Raw genomic sequence first — 19806 nt, 5'->3', positions numbered from 1 at the left:
AAGTTATTGGAATCTAATTTATTTCCAGCACACGAGTTGGGCATTCCTCAATCGAAAATTGGGGGACGCTTAAGCTTCACCTTCAAGAGTTAAATGCAATAGCGATATCCGGCCCCATCCTCATCGTACTCTGTTTCGCTTGTCATTATATTCTCTCGCCCAGCCACACACACACGACATACCTATAGTAGAGGTAAAGGTTTCCGCCCTCTTCAACAGCACTTTTATGACAACAGTGTACCCACTACGTGTGTGTAAGACAATGCGCGCACTAATGTGTGTGCCCTTTGTAATGGGTGGCATGCTTTAAACCAGTGGCAGTTATGCGCATGATACTTTTTCGAAGTTGTGATGCACCCACTACGTCTTCATACGCGCAGTAATGTGTGTGCCTTTTGTAATGGGTGGCTGGCTTTAAACCACCTACTCGTTATGCAATTCACATAGTGTGATGTCCGTTTGCAATGTACGCTTGTACCATATTTTACCGCGATATTACATCCCGTGCTGGGAAGCCCGTACACAGGACGCGTATGCTTGTGAAGCATGAAAGTTACTTTCAGTGCATTTCCAAGCATTGGCATTGCTCTGTGGTAGAACATCTGCTTGCCACGCCGAAGGCCTTGGTTCGATTCCACCTCGGGGGCATCATTTTTTGTTATTTGCATCCATGGCGATTTTTTGGTCACGGACAATGATGATGTTTCGCTCACAACTAACGACACCGACACCGGAATTTCTATGACACGGGCTCTTTAAAGAATGCTATCACGTTAAAAAGCTGTCACAGAACACTTGAAGTGCCAAGGCCCCACAGAGAGCAACAGCCAGCAGATTTCACAACATTCTAACCATGGTAAATAAATGCTGTCATTATGGAACATAATGAAACTTTATTGAAGGCATATAGAGCATTCATGACGGAAACTATGCCAAAATTCATAAAGACGGCAGGAAAATTAAAATAAGTGAAAGTGTTTGATGCACACTACAAAAAAGTAATGCATTGAAATTTTTATGCAGGCTGGTAAAGGAAGACGAGAGTATGAAACAGTCATGTGAATGTTAAAAAAAAATTCATTTTCTCATCACTTTATCATGCACTCCTAGTTTAATCATGCTGTGTGAGGCATGCAACATTTTTTGTCCGATGCAGGCAGAGCACGAGGACCTGTTGCAGCTGATGCTGAATGCTGAGGAGGAGGCAGACTCCCTGATTGACGTGCAGCAGTTGACTGTGGCACATGAGGAGGAGGAAGCTGTTCGTGATTGTGAGCTACTGGCCTGATGTTTAGTAGTGGCAGTGCGGCTTGTGTGATCATGGCTATTATATGCAGTGCTGTGTGCAAGCCATCATTTATGAAGTGAAATCTTGGACGGGTCCTGCAGCACCTTTATAATGTCATCATATTGCTCTCCATTGCCTCGCAAGACCCCGGGCACAAAAATTTGTCGAGTACATCTATAGTCAGATACAACTTAAAAAAATCCACTATTCCTGCAGATGATTGAAGGGCAGGACTGCTTGCATGTGTGACTTACTAAAGAAATAGACCTGCTCATAAGCCGTATGGCTTCTGAGCAGGCCTATTTGGTTGTCTCTTTGGATATGAGCAGGTATATGGTTGTCAAGCTAAGTGAATCCACAAAGAATTAGGTTAAGAAAAGCATAAGCAAAATTAATTGTTGCCTTTTAGCTGTAATGTAGTAATTACTGTGTAAATGGAATTACTACACTACAGCTAAAAGACAACAATTATTGTCACCTATGCTTTCCTTGGCCTAATCTTTTGGTGGATTCATTTGGTTGGCCAACAAAAAAACGAGCCGGCAGAAAAATATTGCCCCGATGTCGAGCTCATAACATCAGTCTATTGTGCGCACTCATTGGTGCTGGCTGATATTAATCCGCCTTTAAGGAAGAAATGCCGCTGCCTTATAAAGTCGTACCCGACTATATTGGAGTTATTGCATAAAACGAGCGCTATCTCTCTCCTTTCGTTGCCATGTGTGTACTGGAACTATAAAGGGGGGATAGGGTTGGCAGTGCATTGCCCGAAATTTATGCCGCCACAAGTCATGGTCTTCAGCATTTCCGCTTCTTTTCTTTAATGTATTGACCGTTACTGCTGGTGCAGATGTGTGCAGTGCTAGCACCTAACAATCACGCCTTGGGTGGCTCGGCATTTACGTGACGCAATACGGGGCCTCCGAGATCGTCTGTTGGCATGCTGTTCATATTGTCATGTGGTCATGACAGTGACGAAGGCGGCAGTCAGCATGTTTAAGATTAAACCTTTTATTTGGGTGAACCTGCATCCAGAAAATGACATGAGCAAAACACAAGCAATTTAAGCTGTACACTGACAGCGGCGAGAACAGCGTCGGCCGTCGAGTGAACTGATCTGCAGTGAGCTGCGTCGGCATTTATACATGCGGCATGGAACATTCGAGCCTTATCGCTGGTGCTCGCGTAAGCTCTCGAATAAACTTGACTATTCGCGTCCTGCGCGTAATCTCAACAGAGTGCTCTCGAACAGTCGCGAAGCTTCTCGAGCGTTGCGGCGTGGTCTGCGCCGAGCATTGCTAGCAGTCTTAGTGGGTGCAACCCAAGCACATCAAAATAAAGCACTTAATATGGTGGCAGTAATGTCAGCCAATACCTGTCGCACTCATTCGCTAAGTTATAGGGCATGCCCGATTTGTTGGTAACAAAATTGTGAAGGAGAAAGCAAACGATTTTTGGTTGTCTTTATATGCAGTTATGTCCCTGCTTCATGAATTTCACTGATACTACTTGGCTCCCCTGCTAACTGGAGCCGCAACTACAGATTGGGAACAGCTTCTGACTATGTTGCATTGCCAACCTAGCACATATGTCGGCTAAAAGTGTGACCAATCTATGCGCCGAGTCGAGCTATCCTCTTCCGGTGCAAATTAACACTGGCAAGTGAAAAAGAAAGTGCAAGAGCCACTTTTGAAGCTTTCCACACTTCACGCGAGCTGAAACGAGGGTCCTATGTGCACTACATTAGGGCTCTTAGCTAAAGACTTTGGAACAGTATTTGCATTTAAATTAAAATCTGAAGCAAAAGTATGTATTGTACGTGGGATGGCAGATGCCTGCAATGTCCTGCATACTGGTGTTTTCCAGCCCTTGAGAGTATTCCAGTCATCCGCAAGCGGCGGTTTATGACCACAACGGAGATTCAATCTAATGCAGTTATGTTTCTTGTTGCTGGGTGAGTGAGGTGGACTTACTATATACTTTTTTTTATGTGTGTGATGAATACTTAAGGACAGAATACCCAGATTCTTTGTTCATTAAGGTGCTCCTCATAAATTTAATTCAATACCATTGCGCTTTTGACCATTGTTATCACATATGATTTAAAGGGCCCCTAAACCACCCAGAGGTCGAAATTTAGTTGTGGTGTCACAGTTGTGCACAAGTCTACACCAAACATGTAGCCGGGAGAATTTTTTGAAACAGTGCCGTAATAGCAGAGTTTCACGCGTTTGATGATCGAAATGCTGCGATTGCTCGTTTCACTCTTTCCTTCGCTACCCACCGCTCGCCGGCTGGTCTCCTCTCCCAGAGCCGCTTTTCCCTCCTCGCCAAGTGCCCCTCCCAATCTCACATGACATACCGTCGTCACTGACGCGCTCTTCGAGACAGTGGGCACTTCTGGTTGCCGGGACTCCGTGAACTCCGTGCTTCTCGTCTAACCGCTGTTGTTGCCGTGCCGGCCCGTGCTCGTACGAATTGTGCCAGTATGGACCTTGTGTTGCGCGCACGCCTTCAAAGGATCGCCAACATGATGAACCCGTACAGTGACATATGTTGCGGCTTTTCGTTTTCCCAGTCGGTGCTTTTTCAGCCAAGCACCGCACACTGATGCGTGAAAGCCAGTGCAAAACACTGTTGGATTCAGTCCGCGCAGCTTATCAGACTGCTAGGCGTGACTGTGCTGGTACGCTAGCGATTTGGCAGCTACATACGGGGTGCAGTTGCCGATTCGCAAGCGTGCACACGCGGGCAACATGACAAAGAACAGCAAGTAGCGCGGGCAGCTGCTTGCAGACTAACCGGAAGTCGTAGGTTCTTCTTCGACCAATCGCAGAATCCCCTGCGTACTGCATCACAGATTCAATACACTGACATCACACACGTCACTAGGCAGAGCGGAAGGGCCTGGGGAGGAGAAGAAATTGTTTCTTGGAACTTGTGGCATGCCCATGGCTTGTAGCGCTGCCACTGGTGGCATCGTTGATCGTGACGGCATTCTGCACATGATATGCGTGTTTACTTGAAATGTTTGAAAAAATATCGGAGGTGGTTTAGGGGTCCTTTAATAATGGTACATATTAACTTATGTGTGAGTTTTGTATCAATGCAGTGTGCCTATGTGCATCTAATACTGTCACATACATATGGTGAATTTTTTTTTGCTTTTTTTCTCTAGCCATCATTAGGATGAAAGTGTGCAATGATTCGTATAGTTTGTTTTTTGTTGTTGTTCTAGTACCCTAAAGGCCTGAGTGCATTACACAGGGGAGTTACAATACAATAACTTGGTTACAGTTACAGTGCACATATTCAAACAGGTATAACCAGAACACAATAACAAAAAAAGTATTACATGTATTCAAACTGGTAGTTCCGTAACCGAGCCCATATTCAGCCAGAACAAGAAATATTACGACTAATATTTTTTATCCAAAAGTTGAACTGTAGTTGATCAGGACGTCCTGAGGGGCTAGTTGGTTCATACTGTGTTGTCCTTTTCTAGTTTAGCGCAAATTTTTCCTGCATAGTTGAACTGTAGTGTTTGATAAAATAAATTTTGCTTGGTGTGCAAGAGTTGTCAGTGCAGTTGTGGTCTCAACATAATCACTAGCAAAATATTACCAGAACTAATGTCTACTATATTCCATATTGTAGCTTCTCATGTTGCCATGAAGAGAAGGCAAAGGCAGTAATCTTTGATAAAGACTTACCAAAATCATTTTGTTCTAAATACACATAACATTTCAAATGCTTGCAGCAACAAAGTCATATGAACTAAGAAATATATTTTGTGACTAGACTCGTAAGAAAGCTGAATTACTCTAATGCAGCTGTGGCAACGTTATGAACACACTGCAGAAATTCATACATGTATGAAATATGTCTAGGTTGCCATATTCATCTTGTTGATGTAAAATGTTTATTAATGTATGAAAATATTATTAACGGCAGAGTGTGTCTGCTAGTTGCCTGCAATGTTTAGTTTTTAAAAAGCAAATTGTTTTTGCCAAATATAAGAACTACTTGGATAAAGTGGATGCTTGAGTTGATTTATTGGGTCTGTTTTCACAAAGCCTTGATAACTGCCATGTTAATCTTTTTCTTTTTTGGCGAAAAGCTTACGAGCTTTATATTTAGCTGCTTCATACACAGCCATCTGAGCATGTGGCATTTCGCTTTGATATTGGCTTAGATTCGAAACAACTGGAACCACACTGTCGTTTACGTCGTATCTGCTAGCGAAGTACCCGGACATCCAAGAAAGGACAAGAAGTGAAATACTGTCGGTCATGAATGCCGAGGTAAGGAGCAGTTTTGAACGGTCCTGTTGGAATTTGTTCTAGCATTAACAACTTTTCCAGCGCATTTAATTGGCCTGTGCGTACAGGTAGTGCCCAGATTTGCAACTCCTGTAAGATCTAACAAAGGAGGAGTCAATATCATTAGGTGTAATCCATGCAATTACAGTCAACGTATGCTTTTCGCATGCCTAATAATTGGCTTCCATTGCGGCTCAACCGCTTATTTCATGAAGCCAATCTGCGAGGAAGTCCTAAGTTTGAGGCAATTGCAACCTTTTCTGTCGACATTTTTGGGCATTATATCACAATTGGAGGATTGAAATAGCAAGTCGAAGCCACCACTGGCGCAATGTGCTTATCTTGCGGCCTCAAAATAGCATCCTCATGGCAGCTGTAACGGTTTTCTGAAGGCAGTGTCGCCACAATGTAGACGTGTTACACAGTGAAGCGAACACGACGTATTGCGGTGAAGCGTACTACAAATAGAAAGGGGCCACTGCCATGGCACTCACGGGAGATAATGCATTCCTTAATTTTACATGCCTTTAGTCAGTATATCCTGTATAAGCACGGAGACACCTAATAAGTGTGCCAGTAAATTTTTAGTGCTAGTATTTGAGACGTGGCCATCATGATTTGAGCCCTTGAGGGCCTTAAAAAGGCAAGGTTCTATGCTTCTGTGTTTAGCATAGTTGTGAGAAATACTGACAAAGAATCCAGGGGATGGAGAGGTGGGGTTGCAACACCAAAAGGTCAAGTGAGACCAGCGTGAGACCACAAGTAAGGGGGGAGTAGTGTGCTGTTAGTTCCCAGTGACGTCCAGTATCACGTACGTGCTTGTATTTCCCGTGCTTGTTCTGCATTGCGGCCTCCCCTGGAACGTCATCGTCAAGCAGCATAGGCTCAGTGTCTTTCCTTTGCTTTTTTCTTTGCTTGAATTCTCCAGCATCTTTCTGCAGTTCACTCTCCACGGTCTACGCGTCCTGCTGTTCCACTGGCAAAACTCATTCATATTGTTCACATATTTGCATTCACCTTCTGTAAACGTGGGTGTTTATCCCATAGGGTAATACATTCAGCTTCTTAGCGTGGGTCGCGTCTCTCATGATCATATCGTGGTTTTGGGTCGTTAAACCCCAGATATTATTATATCTTAGCGTGGGTCCTAACTTCAAGAATCACCACCGCCAACGTTTCTTTCTCTTAATTTATTTAATTTCATACGCTAAACTCTTCATAGTGACTTCTCTGACGTGATGGATGGACAGCTTTTTCCCATTGGGGAGGCACGAAAATGTCTTTGTATGTAAAAGAAATGTTGTATAGTCTGTCATTGCTTTAGTAAGGCTATCATAGACCATCTGTCAGGCGGGTAAGAGACAACTGTCAAGAATTTATTAAAAATGACAAATATTTCAATGGCCATGGAAAAATGCAAGTACAGCTTATCAAGAGGGCCTTGGATAAGTTATAATTGGATAACCTCTTTGATCAGAGGCTCTATAATAATTTTTTATTGGGACCAGCAAAATACTGTTTAGCCATAAGCAAATAATTTATGTTCACTGAGCAGTTCCCATTTGTTCTAGTATTTAAGCACATTTTAGGGAAATAATTCTCAGACTTTCAGCTGTTGCCTGGAATCATAGTGCCTATGTGACTGCTTGCAGCTTTCCGAACATGCTGCCTCCTTGTCTACATGTAGCAGTGTTGGCGGTAACGCGTTACAAGTAACGGCGTTACCGGTAACGCGTTACTTTTTTCGGTAACTTAGTAACGTACTCGTTACAATTTCAGAACTGTAACGGGTAACGTACTTACGTTAACATTTTTCGGTAACGTGAGGTGTCACGTTACTCGTTACTTTCTCATCCTGCAGGTGCCAGTTTCCCAGAGCTCGCCCCGACGAATTCTTTTGTCGCAGTGTCGGACTGCTGTCGGCCTGCCAGGCATTGACAAAGAAAGCGCGGGTGGAATCGCTTTTGTTTGTGGAAATATGGGGGGAAAATTTCTTAGGACGCACCGATTTCCTGTGCGGAGAGTTTGACCATCGCCCCACAAAGCTGTGAAAGCCGCGGATTCCTCCATGAGAGACTTAAGAAGTTGAAATACCTCCAGCCACAAATTCTTGGAGGAAACCCGACGTTTCGAGACCGGCTTGGTCTCTTCTTCAGGGGTGACTGGGCTGATCAGGGGGGCTTCGTCGCAGCTTGTTTTTGGCTCCGCCTTTCTCTTTCCCTCACGTTCCGGAGGCCGTGCACGTAGATCGGAGGCATTGTTCCGAGGGACCGGTTCACATTCGCAGGTGTGTTCTGGATGTGCCACGACTCGAGTAAGAGCCTCCTTCCCAGATTCCTTTCCGTTTCTATGATGGAAGCGCATTTCGACAGACTTCTGTCGAAATGTTTACATTTAAGTCCATGAGAGACTGTACGGACATGATTTTCGTGGAAGTGGGCTGTAGCAGGTGGATTGCTGGCACCTGCGCCTTTCCGTGCCCTAAAGACTGGCCGCCCGAAGAGAAAGCGTGAGCACTGGTCTACTCCATACCACGTGCTGAATGTGAATCTTCGTACCTGGGGGAAGCAAAGGACTTCCCCGAAAGTCGTACTGATATAGCGCAGCTCAGTTTGAGCATGAAGGAAAGAGGCAACAGCGGAGAAGGAAACACAATCAACAGGATGAGCGCTAATCCTGTTGTCTGTGTTTCCTTCTCCGCTGTTGCCTCTTTCTTTCATGCTCAAACTGAGCTGCGCTATACCAGTACGATATTGTAATGCACCAACTTGCCCACTCTGCAGTACTTCCCCGAAAGGCTGCGACAACATAAAAAACACGTCCGCAAGTTCGAGTGACAGAGGAGTGCACACGCTAAACACAGCGGGGTGATGGACGACCGCATCGACTTAGAGGCCAATTATTATAAGCGGATTTTTGTGGAATGCTGGCACATTGAGGCGACAGCGAGTAACGCCAGCCGGTCTGCAGGTGCGCTGACGATCGAGCGTCTGCCTCAACGGAATTCGGCACGTCGTGGACAAGAGACGTGACCCCACGGCAGTAGCAAAAGAATCGTGTTTTTTTTTGTATTCCCTGCAGTGCCAACCGTGATAAAGAATGCGAGTGGGATGCAAAACGTCGGATTTTGGTCTTGTAACGTAAAATATTTCTTTTTACTCAGTAGCTTGGTTGTCGTCCCTCTACTTCAACCAAAGCCCACTAATACAGCTGTCACACGAACAGCCGTAACCGTGGCTAGGCTAAATACGGTTACAGGTACAGCTATTCCCGAAAGCAAGAGACGACTCAGGGACAATAGAAAACACGCTCTTTAATAAAAAAAAAGTAATAACTTGCGAGGAGGGAAGCAAGTGGGCGAGGGTTGGAAGAATATAAAACGCAGGGGCAACATCAGGGAGTGCATGCAGTCTGCCCACCTCGGACCTTCGTGTACCTTCGAAAGATGGCCGCGACAACTTTGCCCCCTTCGCCGTGGCCTGCATTGAGCAAATTTTTTATTGTTGAAAATATCAAAGATGAGAACTTCACTTTCAAGTGCCTTCTTTGCCTGCCAAAACTGAAGCTGCTGAGCTGTGGAAAGTGCTCGAACTCTAACTTGAAGAAACATGTGAAGGTAAGCGTGTCTTTCGAATTCGCCTTTTCGATTTTAGTTTGCGGTGTTGAATTTCCGGTGTTGACCTTTCGACTTTTCTAATTACTGCTTATTATTTATTTTATAGAAACTGCACAGGCAGATGCTTCCTGAGTTTGAGATGCTCGCAAAAAAAAGGAGATACTGCGAAGAAATAGATAATCCAGAACAAAATGCGCCCAAGCATCAGCGACAGGGAACGCTGGACTTCAGTGACCAGTCAGTGACGCAAGAGAGGCTTGACGGGCTGGTTGAAGAGTTTGTCATCAGCGCAACGCAGCCCTTTTCGGTTGTAGAAGAGCCATCATTTGTAACACTCATCACAGCAACTACCCCAGGAAGAAGAGTCCTTACGCGTGCCAAGCTCATGACTCGTCTCCATGCGCGCCTCCACACGATGAAAGAAAACTTACGATCAACTTTTCAAACTCTTCTTCATGTGGCTGTCACCGCGGACTGTTGGACACACTTCCACAGGTGAACATTTAGCTCAATTGATATTTGTTTAAAAAGAAGTGCGTATAATTACAAATTCTGCGAGTTGGTTGATGGTCGCCTCATCGTGGAAATTATGCTCATCGGGAAGGGTTAAATGTAGCTAGTAAAATGAGAACGTGTATTGTGTCCGTATTTACCCTTCGGGCTGAATATCACTTCCACGATGAACAAATGTATATTTGGCGCATTAGTTATCCGTACCTCCGCGTTAATCCAAATTAAACCCACCTTCCAAATCATGCATTTTTACGGACTTGTTTAGTGCAATGTCTTATAAAACATGTTTTCCAGGTGTTACCTTGGAGTTACCGCTCTATGGCTCGACCCAGTAACTTTAGACCGAAAGGTTGCAGCCTTAGCCTGCCGCCGAATGAAAGGGAGCGTAACCTACGAAAGCCTGGCCACCACACTTGAAGAAGTGTTCAGTGAATTCGAGCTCCACGGAAAGGTCACCAAGGTGATCACAGACAGTGGGTCGAATTTCTTAAAAGCTTTTCGGTAAGACAGAATTACTTCCACACCCCTACCCTCTCTCTTTTTTTTTTTTAAATTACTGAGTTCTGGTACACACTGCAATATATTCTATTTGCACTTCGCAGGGTCTACGGTAAAGATGAAGAAGGCGAGGAAGGCGAACAGAACTGCGAGCCCGTACAGTTATGTTCACTCATCGACAGCGTCGAAGAAGGCAAACTCCGACTTCCACCACACCACCGGTGTTCTGCGCACACCATGAACCTTATTGCAAGTGTTGACGCAGCGAGGGCGGATTCAGTTGACACTGATTACGCTAGGATAAAGCAAAGAGTGTTCAGCAAGTGCCAGAAACTTTGGAATAAGCAAGGACAGTCGGCGCAAGCAGCTGACCTGATTAAGATCCACTGCGGGATCTACTTGCCACACCTGGCTGTTACAAGGTGGAATTCAACATTCAGAGCTGTAGACGCCATCAACAAGTTGCTGGAAAAGGGGCAGGACTTCGATCTCATTTTCTCCAAGCTTGGAATTCCCAGGCTGCAGAAACCTCACGAGCCCAGGTTCATAGCAGAATACTGCAAGGTATGGAGATCCTAGGCAAAATTCTCGCAGTTTTTGGTTCAACATGCGGTTTTTACACTGCAGGTGATGAAGCCAGTGTGTTGTGCCTTGGATGTTCTACAAGGTAACAACTACAGCGGCTACTTGCTTCCGACGCTGTATGTTCTCATCAAAAAGGTCGAGTGCGAGCAAATCTCTGGACTGCACTACTGCGGATCTCTAGCTGAGTGTGTCTTGGAAGGAATTCGCAAGAGGTTAGTTTTTAATATCCATCGTTCGCTTGTTAAGAATATGCTGTGGACTGTTTTACATCTAAAACCGTCATGCCAACATGAATCGCACATTAGAATGTTTCATATGGTCACATTTCACCCCATTGCTTTCATGATTCTAAGGAACCTATTTTATACAGTCAGAGATTATCATTTAATTTAAAACCATCTGCTGAAGAAATACAGGGTATGCCAAGTTCATGGATATTGGAAAACTTTTCTGTAGGTTTGTTGGAGAAACACATTTTGCTCATGTCAGTCTTTTGTTGGCACAGATTCAACGATGTTATCGATCAGAAGGATTTCCTTGTGGCGGCTACCTTGATACCGAGGTTCAAGTTGTCATGGATTGGCGATGAAGCAAAGCGAAATTCGGTCCTCGATACCGTCAAAAGCGAGCTGTCGAGATTTTCTCGGCTTGCGAGCAACGAGACTTTGAGTACAGCGACCCGCCTGAGCTCCAGCTCAACGGAGGATGACTTCTTCGGCAGTGGCTGTTCGACGTCATCGCCGACCGACGAAGAACTGTCTCGGTACCTTTTAGTGCCGCGGGACTTTGCGCTGAGTGGGATCAGGGAAAGCTTTCCACGCATTCACCAGCTCTTCCTAAAAGTGAATACAGGAGTACCATCTAGTGCGTCCGTCGAGCGCCTCTTCAGTGTAGGTGCGGACGTATTCACTAAGAAGCGAGGCAAGCTGTCCGATGACAACTTTGAAATGCAGCTATTGCTTAAATTCAATGTCAAGTTGTAGTTATTGAAAATTTGTCCCTGAAATACTCTATAGTGTTGCTTATCAACTTTGTTTTGAAAATAAATTTTGCTTCTTTCTATCTGCAACTGCAGCTACGGTTCTGGTTATTGAACTCCTGAGCGAGGGAGGCTGATTTTGAACACCTTCACATAAGCACGCACAATTTTTGGGGTAATTAGATAGGTTAAAAGTTAACAAAAATATGTCCATGCAGAAATATTTTTTCCCGCGACTAGGCCATTAAAGCAATTTATTACTACAAAATTTGCGTATCTATCTTGCTAGTATAGAAGCACGCCGTCAGAATTACTGAAAATTTGTTGAGATATCAGTAATGCTTTCTTTGCGGAGAGCTTTGATGATTGAATCTCATATTATGTATAATGTCACATTGAGAAATATGGCTTCACCGTGTGCCACAGAGTCAGAAGTCATCACGTGTCAGAAGTCATCACAACTCTACAGGCAACTTCAAGCCACTATAACATTGTGAAGGTGGGGTACATGTGTGCAAATAATTCTCGTTAAATCAGCATTTTCGGTAAAATCATTGTTCGGGTTAGAAGTTTTATGTGAAACATAAATGTGAGATCAAATAAATTCTTATTGTGGGTTTCTGCATTAAATACATGTTGACTAACATTTATAATGGCGGAGTAACGGCAGAGGTAACGTCCGTTACTTTTTTCGGTAACGGTAACGGTAACGCGTTACATTTTTTTGTAGGTAACGTAGGGCGGTAACGCGTTCCTTTTTTTCTAGCGTAACGAGTAACGTATTTAGTTACTTTTTTTCGGTAACGCATACAACACTGACATGTAGGCATGTGTTTTACTTTTCTGCATTTCTCACAGAATGGTTTAACGTACGACAGTTTAACCAAAATGCGCTACTTGGACCAAGTGATCTCAGAAGCTCTTCGCTACTACCCCGTTGTTGTTGGGTAAGCATCATTCTTGGCAGACGGTATCTTAAATTTTTTTTTTTCGTAATTGACGTCGCTGGATGGCATGAAGCATATTTCGGTCAGGCCATCTTAGGCTAGTAGAAAAAAGGTAAATCATGTAGTAGACTTAACAAAACATTCTTGAAAGCCGTTTGTAATCTTTTCATGATAGGATGAACTCTGACAATATTGCGCATTGTTCAAGTGTTTGTCAGTGTCAAGAAATGAACCCAAGCCAAGAAGAATTTTTATTGCTAGCTGAAACCTTAAATCAAACCCACGACTTATCACTTTGTCATGATGCTATTTGAGCCATGATTTTAGACCGTAAATATGAGCATATGTTTCATTCCCCTTTTTCATCATGCCAAAAACAAAGTGATTCTCAGAGAAACAAACCCCACTGACAGCGACACAGAGGTATGTTACTCTTTGGCCACAAATACTGAAGCTTAGTGCGAAAAAAAAAATGTAATAATGATCGGTAGTCTAGAATTAGTTTTGCTTGGATGTTTTTCAGGAAATGTAGACAGGAATAGCGTCAAGCTATCTTACTGTCAGTAGAAAAGCGTCAGCGAGTACCGTCATTCGTATTGGCAGTTTGTTGCTTTTTCACATCTCTAAGATAAACAATTTAATTTTTTTTTTGCATGATACAAGTGCCTGGCTTCCTGACAGTAATCTCATGGGATGCATGTCACTGCAGACTTTCAATTCGTGCTTATATAGGTGCATTTAATTACTTTAAGCTAAATTTACAAGCATGAACACAGTCCTGAAGAGATGTGTAGAATAGTGGGCAGCATTTAGCAACGTTTTAAACAAGGAAACACTGCTAAGGAAGGGCTGACTTCAGTTAAGGGAAATATTAATTTGTACTGTGGTTTCGTGAACCGCTTTTACTGAAGTTTCCACTGAAGGAACCAACATGAAGGCAGTTAAAAGGCAGGGAAACCAGTAAAAGTGCTAGACAGTACAAGGGAAAGTAATGAATGAGATGATTCCTATGACAGGTTTGTGCCATCTCACAGTTTCAAGATTTTAATCACTTCTAAAGTAGCGGACTAGTTGCTGAGTGTTTCACATTATTTCTTTTTGCTGCCTTTTTTTTTGTGATGGACGGCATCCCACTTTGGTGACTCATCTGGTGTGTGCAACATGGAAGAATTGACATTGTGGTAGTGACTTAGTGTTAATATCACTCTTGTATTGCATTTCTTGCCAGTGGAATAAGCGGCATGAACACCACGACAACAGGGCTTGCTGATTTGATATTATGATGCACTGGGCAGACTGTGGAATGTCCAGAAAGTTGCGCTTGTTTAGACACTTGGAAAGTAGCAGCATAGCTGTTGCATGGAAAACAGACTAAATAGTAGAACCATCCACATTGGTGGTGCGGTGGTTACGTTGCTTGGCTGCTGACCCAAAGGTCGCGGGTTCGATCCAGGCCGTGGCAATCACATTTTGATGGAGGCGAAATGCTAGAGGCTCGCGTACTGCGCGACGTCAGTGCACGTTAAAGAACACCAGATGGTAGAAATTTTCGAAGCCCTCCACTATGGCGTGCCTCATAATCATATCGTGGCTTTGGCACGATAAACACCAGATGTCATTATTAACCCTTTCTCTACTACCTTATATCAGAGTTTTTAGAAGTTGAACCCATAATTTAAACTTTTTTTCGCGCGCACAAAAGACAAGGACAAGCAAGAGACACACGAGCGCTAACTCTCAACTGTTTATTTTTTCAAAGGACTTGCCCAGTTATCTTGCCCAGTTATCTGCCTTACTGAAAGAAGTTGAACCCCTACAATTATTATTGACCCTCTCCCTACCAAGTTTTTTGGTTGAAAACGATACAAAAATGCCTCTTCTTTCATTTGCCTTTTTCATTCTACGTGTCTTGAAACAACTAAAAAAATTATTCAAAGGTGCATTTATTCGCAAGATACACGCAAAATATTGTATTGTGAAAATATGCAGAGGATTTCCTTCACTGCACCACACCACGGAAAGTGCCCTAACCTCTCCAGTTTTCGGTGCAGAAATTGTCTCTTTGAAGTTAAAAAAATGAAGCGCAGGGACAAGCAAGTCCGTGAAAGCAAACCTTAGGACGCACCGGTGGGCTTTTGTACGCATCTAACGGTGTCCAGTGCCGGTACGTCGAGATGCGGTCGTCGTTTGAATCCGATGATTTAGAAAAACTATGCTGCTTTGTGCAGTGCCGCACTCGCACGAGAACTGAAATTCTTCTTTATTTCAGAAAACTTCGGCAAACGAGCAAATTTTTGTTCTTTTTTCCTGAACAGACCTGTTGCCGGCACACGCGCGAGTTTTTGCACAGAGGAGGACGCCAGTTTCTAATTCCTGTTTTCAGAATCAAGTCCTTTCTCGACCAAAATTTATGCTTTGAGCGCATATTTTAAAATTTTTTACTGTGCCATTTGTTGAGGCCAAAGAGAACACAGCAAAATGAATCGGGCTGGCTTAAATGCGGCACCCCCGAATGCTTGTTTTAGGGTGGACGAGCCCAGCTCGTCTTTGGTGGGAGTGGTACAAAACTTGTGGACGATCTCAGCTCGTCTTCTGTAGGGAAAGGGTTGAACAGTAGAACTCGTAATATAGATGATGCCTAACAAATTCAGCGAATGTTCAAAATAAATGCTGAAGTGGAAATCAAGAACACTTTCTCAACATGTACATCACTTGCAACAGGTTCATTACTCGGAAGTGCGAGCAGGAGTATGAATACCAGGGCATCAAGATTCCCAGTGGGATGTCGATCTTGGTGCCGGCGTTTCAAATGCACCATGACCCTAAACTGTGGAACGACCCAGAGGCGTTCATTCCTGAGAGGTGAGACATTCATCCGCACGAGTGGAGAAAGACTTCCTGCTTGAATGACTTCGCCGCTTCTGTTTGTATTGGGCGTGAAGTTTAGCCTAGTGCTTAGAAGAAATTTTGATGTGCATTTATTTAGTTCTCGGCAGGTAGTCTTCATATTTGAATTGAATTAAATTTATTCTGCAACAACAATGTTATGAGCATGACCAGCGAAAAACCCTAGAGACTAGAAGCCATTGGAACAGAAAAGCTCGAAGAATGGCAGAATGGCATCAGTCCGAGAAAGTGCTAGTAAACAAGTGTGCTCTTTTGCTGACACCGTTTTTGAAAGAAAGGGGATGGCAGTTGACTCTTGGTAAAGTTCAGCATAGAAGTTCCAGCCTAAAAAATACACTGATAGTAATGATGGACCTTTAGGAAAGAACAGATTGATTGAAAGCCTATTATGGAAGTAGGGCAATGTTGTTAGCTTTTTGAAGTTTGTGACACTACTTTAAAGTAAAATTTGTGTATTCAGTGAAATGAAACAAAGCTGCTTGGCACACTACACACTAGCAGGGACTGCGTAAATTTCTTGCTGTTATGTATTGTCATTTTTTACTCCACAGGTTCAGCACAGAGAACAGGAGCAAAATAGAACCAATGGCTTACCAGGCATATGGCAATGGGCCACGCAATTGCGTAGCCATGCGGTTTGCTCAGCTAGTGCTGAAATTTACTTTGGCAAAGCTGCTTTCAAGTTATGAACTTGTACTGGATCCTAACAAGCACAAGGTAGGCTTTTCCAGATCTGTGGGCATCTCACTAGCTACTAAGCTTATTGAAGCTTTCCTGACTTAGTAGATTCATTGGCAAACCATCTGTGTGTTTGTTTTGTGATCATTCACTCATTCAGGTTATAACCTACCTGCACTAACTATTAAGGAACAACTGATTTGTTGCACTGAAAAAAAATAAAAGTGGCGAACCTTGCACGAAGTCGTGCAAGGCTTGAAACACCGAAGCTGGATGATTCTGAAGTCTAATCTGGTTGCTTCTAGGTTGTTGCTAGACTTTAGCTAGGTGATGCCAGGTTGTTTTTAGGTTGCTTCTCAGTGCAGAGAGCTTTGAGTTAAACCACAGACAGTCACAGACACGACACGGATGTCCAAACTCCAGAGACAGAAACTCGCGCTGAAACCGAGCATTCGCACGTCCCACAGATCTACGGGCCCGTCGTTCGCATAGGGCTTCCATCACTTTGGGGTCTCCATCACGCAAAGTCTGCGCATTAACTTCAGGTGCTAAACAGGCGAGAATAAAAATTGTGCACTTACACGCAAACAAAAGTAGAATGTTCACTTTCTAAGGAGGGCCTTAGCTATTAATGAATTTTGGACATATTGAGTGTTTTCTTTTTTCGTGAACATTTCCTCGAAGTCTTTTAGCCATTTTGTTCAAAATTTCCTTTTTGCATTCTACCGTTATGAGAACCATGATAACGGCCCTTGCAATAAGTATTTATGCATGAAATTTGGCTTGCTGTTTATTATTACATTAGCCTGTGCAATGAAGCAGGACAACCGAAAATGGTTAGTAAACTTTTAAACTGTAAGCAACTTGAAAATTAATTTTGCCAGAAATTCTGCCGGCTATTTCTCTGGCGAAAAAATTATCATCACGTGTACGTGGGGGTGTTGACGGTGGCGGTGCGTAATAAAGGATGGGTTCAGAGCACATTTCAGCTTAAGACACAGGGGTCTTAAGCAGTGGTCACTTAGTGAACGAAGTCACGAATGACGAAAATTGCGGCTTTTACACTGCTGCTATGCAAAGTAGGTGCTGGATTTACGTACTCATCAAGAAAATGAAAATGCATTGATGTAACAGACACCTGTTGATTGTTTTCTTCATACTTTCGATAATTCGTCATTCAGTTAATTTGGGCATTGCTTCCGTTCCCTTGAAACCCAAATTATCTAGCTTTTGCTGTATGAGAAAAAAAAAAAGTTTTTCTCTTTAGTGTTCCTCTAAATACAGCTGGTTAAAAACCTTACCCCTCAAGCTAAAGCTGGCAGGGCTAGGCAGACCGAGTACTGCTGCATTAACGACACAAAATATCTTCTTGCATTCGTGCATTACAAGTCTAGGACACCTCAACAAGAACTGCTGCTGTGGTAAAAACTTTAGCACCTTCATAAGTCACTTTGGACACCTTGCTTGTTCTATGTCTTACTTTTGTTGTTATCCTTGTCTAATACACCAAGTTTCACCTGTCATGCTAGTCTTGCGCTGTAAATTTTGCTGTACTTTGATAGAGGGCTTGTCCTTGAAAATTTGGCTGCGCTCCTATCTAATCTGAAGCCAAATGGAAAGTTATGTGACAGTGGTCGTTGGGAATACAGGGTGACCTGAAGATAGGCTCATCATTCACGTTGGCTTATCCATTGGATGGTGTGTGGCTGAAGTTGCAAGAAGTGCGTGGAAGCTAATCGATGCCAACCTGTCTGTAAGTATATTGTCTTTGTAATACCGATGTATCAGCTGGAAGCTGAAGAAATGCGCACGAGTAAGGATACATTGTAAAGTGGTTGTAATAAAGAAGGTAAAAAAAGTTTGAAAGCACCACTGTGACTTGGAGTGCTGCAAAGTGATCCCTGTGTGCATAGTTCCAGACTGTTGGTGCACGACTATTTTGTTGATGTAGAGCACCATGGCTCATTATGTTCATTCTTCAGACTGATAAAGGTATAATGAATGAGATGGCAGCAATGTCACATAATATTTTCCTGATGAATTGGATTAAATTGCTCCTCATTAGCCATACTTTGGAAGTTTTTTTTAATGGTGAAGAAGAAATGTATTTCATGCTGTATTTGTTTTCTTTTTCAGATCTGGAAACGGTCAGTATCTTGCAATGTGATTACATGGGAAGAAGGTGACAACTTAGAACTGCCTTGTTTCACACTGTTCATATGAGTAACAGTGATGGAAAATTTTAATAAATACCGCTTTTGGAGCAGTCTAAGGGCAATAAATTTTTTAGAATGTTCGTATTCCTACTTTAGAAGACACTTGCAGTTCAACTAGAAAAGCACGAAAAAAATGTGAAAGACCACAGAATTTGGCAGCTGTAGATAAGTCGGCAAGTTTTTTTTAATGTAGCCTTTGAACAGAAAACACGTGTGTGAGCATTGGCAATGCTGCACCAACAAAAATGTAGCTATTCCAATTCTTTTCTTTTTTGTTTGTGCTATACTTTTATATGGAAGTTTTACTTTGAAAGTGGTGCAGAATGATTGTTTAATTTTGAACACATTACACTGACCCTTGGAGGGTACAACTGTGTGATCATGGAATGTTTGCACTGTTTGAACATTTACGAGGTATTTACGACAGTCTCCGACACTTGCAATTGGTACAGCAGATGTGACAAAACCGCTGTGGAAATGCAAAGACCGTGGCAGACCCAAGCATTCTTTTCGCGATTTGAATAGGATTTGTAATTTAACTTACACGTGAAGGGGGCAAAAGACCAGTATGTCGTGCTGTCTGGTGGACAATGTAGCGATTTGGGCAAGTTTGTAGAGCATCATAAAACAGAGCGCTTACACAAATACAAAATAGAAAGAAACTGCCGACACCAGCACCGACTATAAACTGAAATTTTTATTCAACACAGCAACATATATCGATACAGCAGATCATCATTTGATCATACGCATCACATGTAACATATGCATATATAGGCTACAAACTGGTGACTGTATCCGTAACTTCAACAAGAACATCATAATCCATATCCGAAGTGCCATCTAAAAGGTTAACCTCTTTTTCTAGGAGATTAAGTGAGGTCTGGCTGATAAAACCCTTCCCTCCTTTTTGATGTGAAAAGCTTCAACAATTTTCCTGACGGTGTGATCTTGATGTATGTACAAAACACTTATCAGTGAGGACAGGATAACATTTGCACTTCCTGCAATGGGCAGCCAGGTAAGCATGCTCATTTTTCTTTAAAGTCGTTCTGTGTTCTCTGAGCGTCGGCCCATTTGGCCTATGCAAGAAGCACCACATGACAAAGGAATTTTTTGTAAACTATGTTCGTGGTATAAGGAACAAACCGTCATCTTCACGACTAATGCCGCACCTTCCTCGTCTTTTGTTACCTTTACCCTCAGACGTTCTTTGCACAGCTGCGCATGTGCTACTGGTCTAAAAGGGGCCCTGCA

The 19806-nt window shown here is 43.1% G+C and overlaps 1 protein-coding gene across 1 annotated transcript; it reads left to right on the top strand.

The window, feature by feature from the left end:
- Positions 1 to 1150: 1150 nt before the first annotated feature.
- Positions 1151 to 18605, top strand: LOC119399661 (cytochrome P450 3A19). Its single transcript, XM_037666477.2, has 8 exons — positions 1151 to 1271; positions 3155 to 3242; positions 5484 to 5592; positions 12660 to 12748; positions 15470 to 15610; positions 16207 to 16372; positions 17983 to 18086; positions 18470 to 18605. Exons 1-7 carry the CDS (start codon positions 1151 to 1153, stop codon positions 18067 to 18069), a joined length of 801 nt encoding a protein of 266 aa, XP_037522405.1. The 3' UTR covers positions 18070 to 18086; positions 18470 to 18605.
- The last annotated feature ends 1201 nt before the right edge of the window (positions 18606 to 19806 follow it).

This window comes from Rhipicephalus sanguineus, chromosome 7, assembly GCF_013339695.2.
Source record: "Rhipicephalus sanguineus isolate Rsan-2018 chromosome 7, BIME_Rsan_1.4, whole genome shotgun sequence".
Lineage (NCBI taxonomy): Eukaryota > Metazoa > Arthropoda > Arachnida > Ixodida > Ixodidae > Rhipicephalus > Rhipicephalus sanguineus.
This window is presented reverse-complemented; position numbering and strand designations above follow the sequence as displayed.

What these genes read in the sequence shown, in the direction of transcription:
- LOC119399661 (XM_037666477.2), top strand. Translation starts at nt 1,151, where the DNA reads ATGCAGGCAGAGCACGAGGACCTGTTGCAGCTGATGCTGAATGCTGAG. An exon ending in GGAGGAAGCTGTTCGTGATT is followed by an intron (nt 1,272 to 3,154) that starts GTGAGCTACTGG and finishes GGTGTTTTCCAG; the next exon opens with CCCTTGAGAGTATTCCAGTC. An exon ending in GTTATGTTTCTTGTTGCTGG is followed by an intron (nt 3,243 to 5,483) that starts GTGAGTGAGGTG and finishes ATATTGGCTTAG; the next exon opens with ATTCGAAACAACTGGAACCA.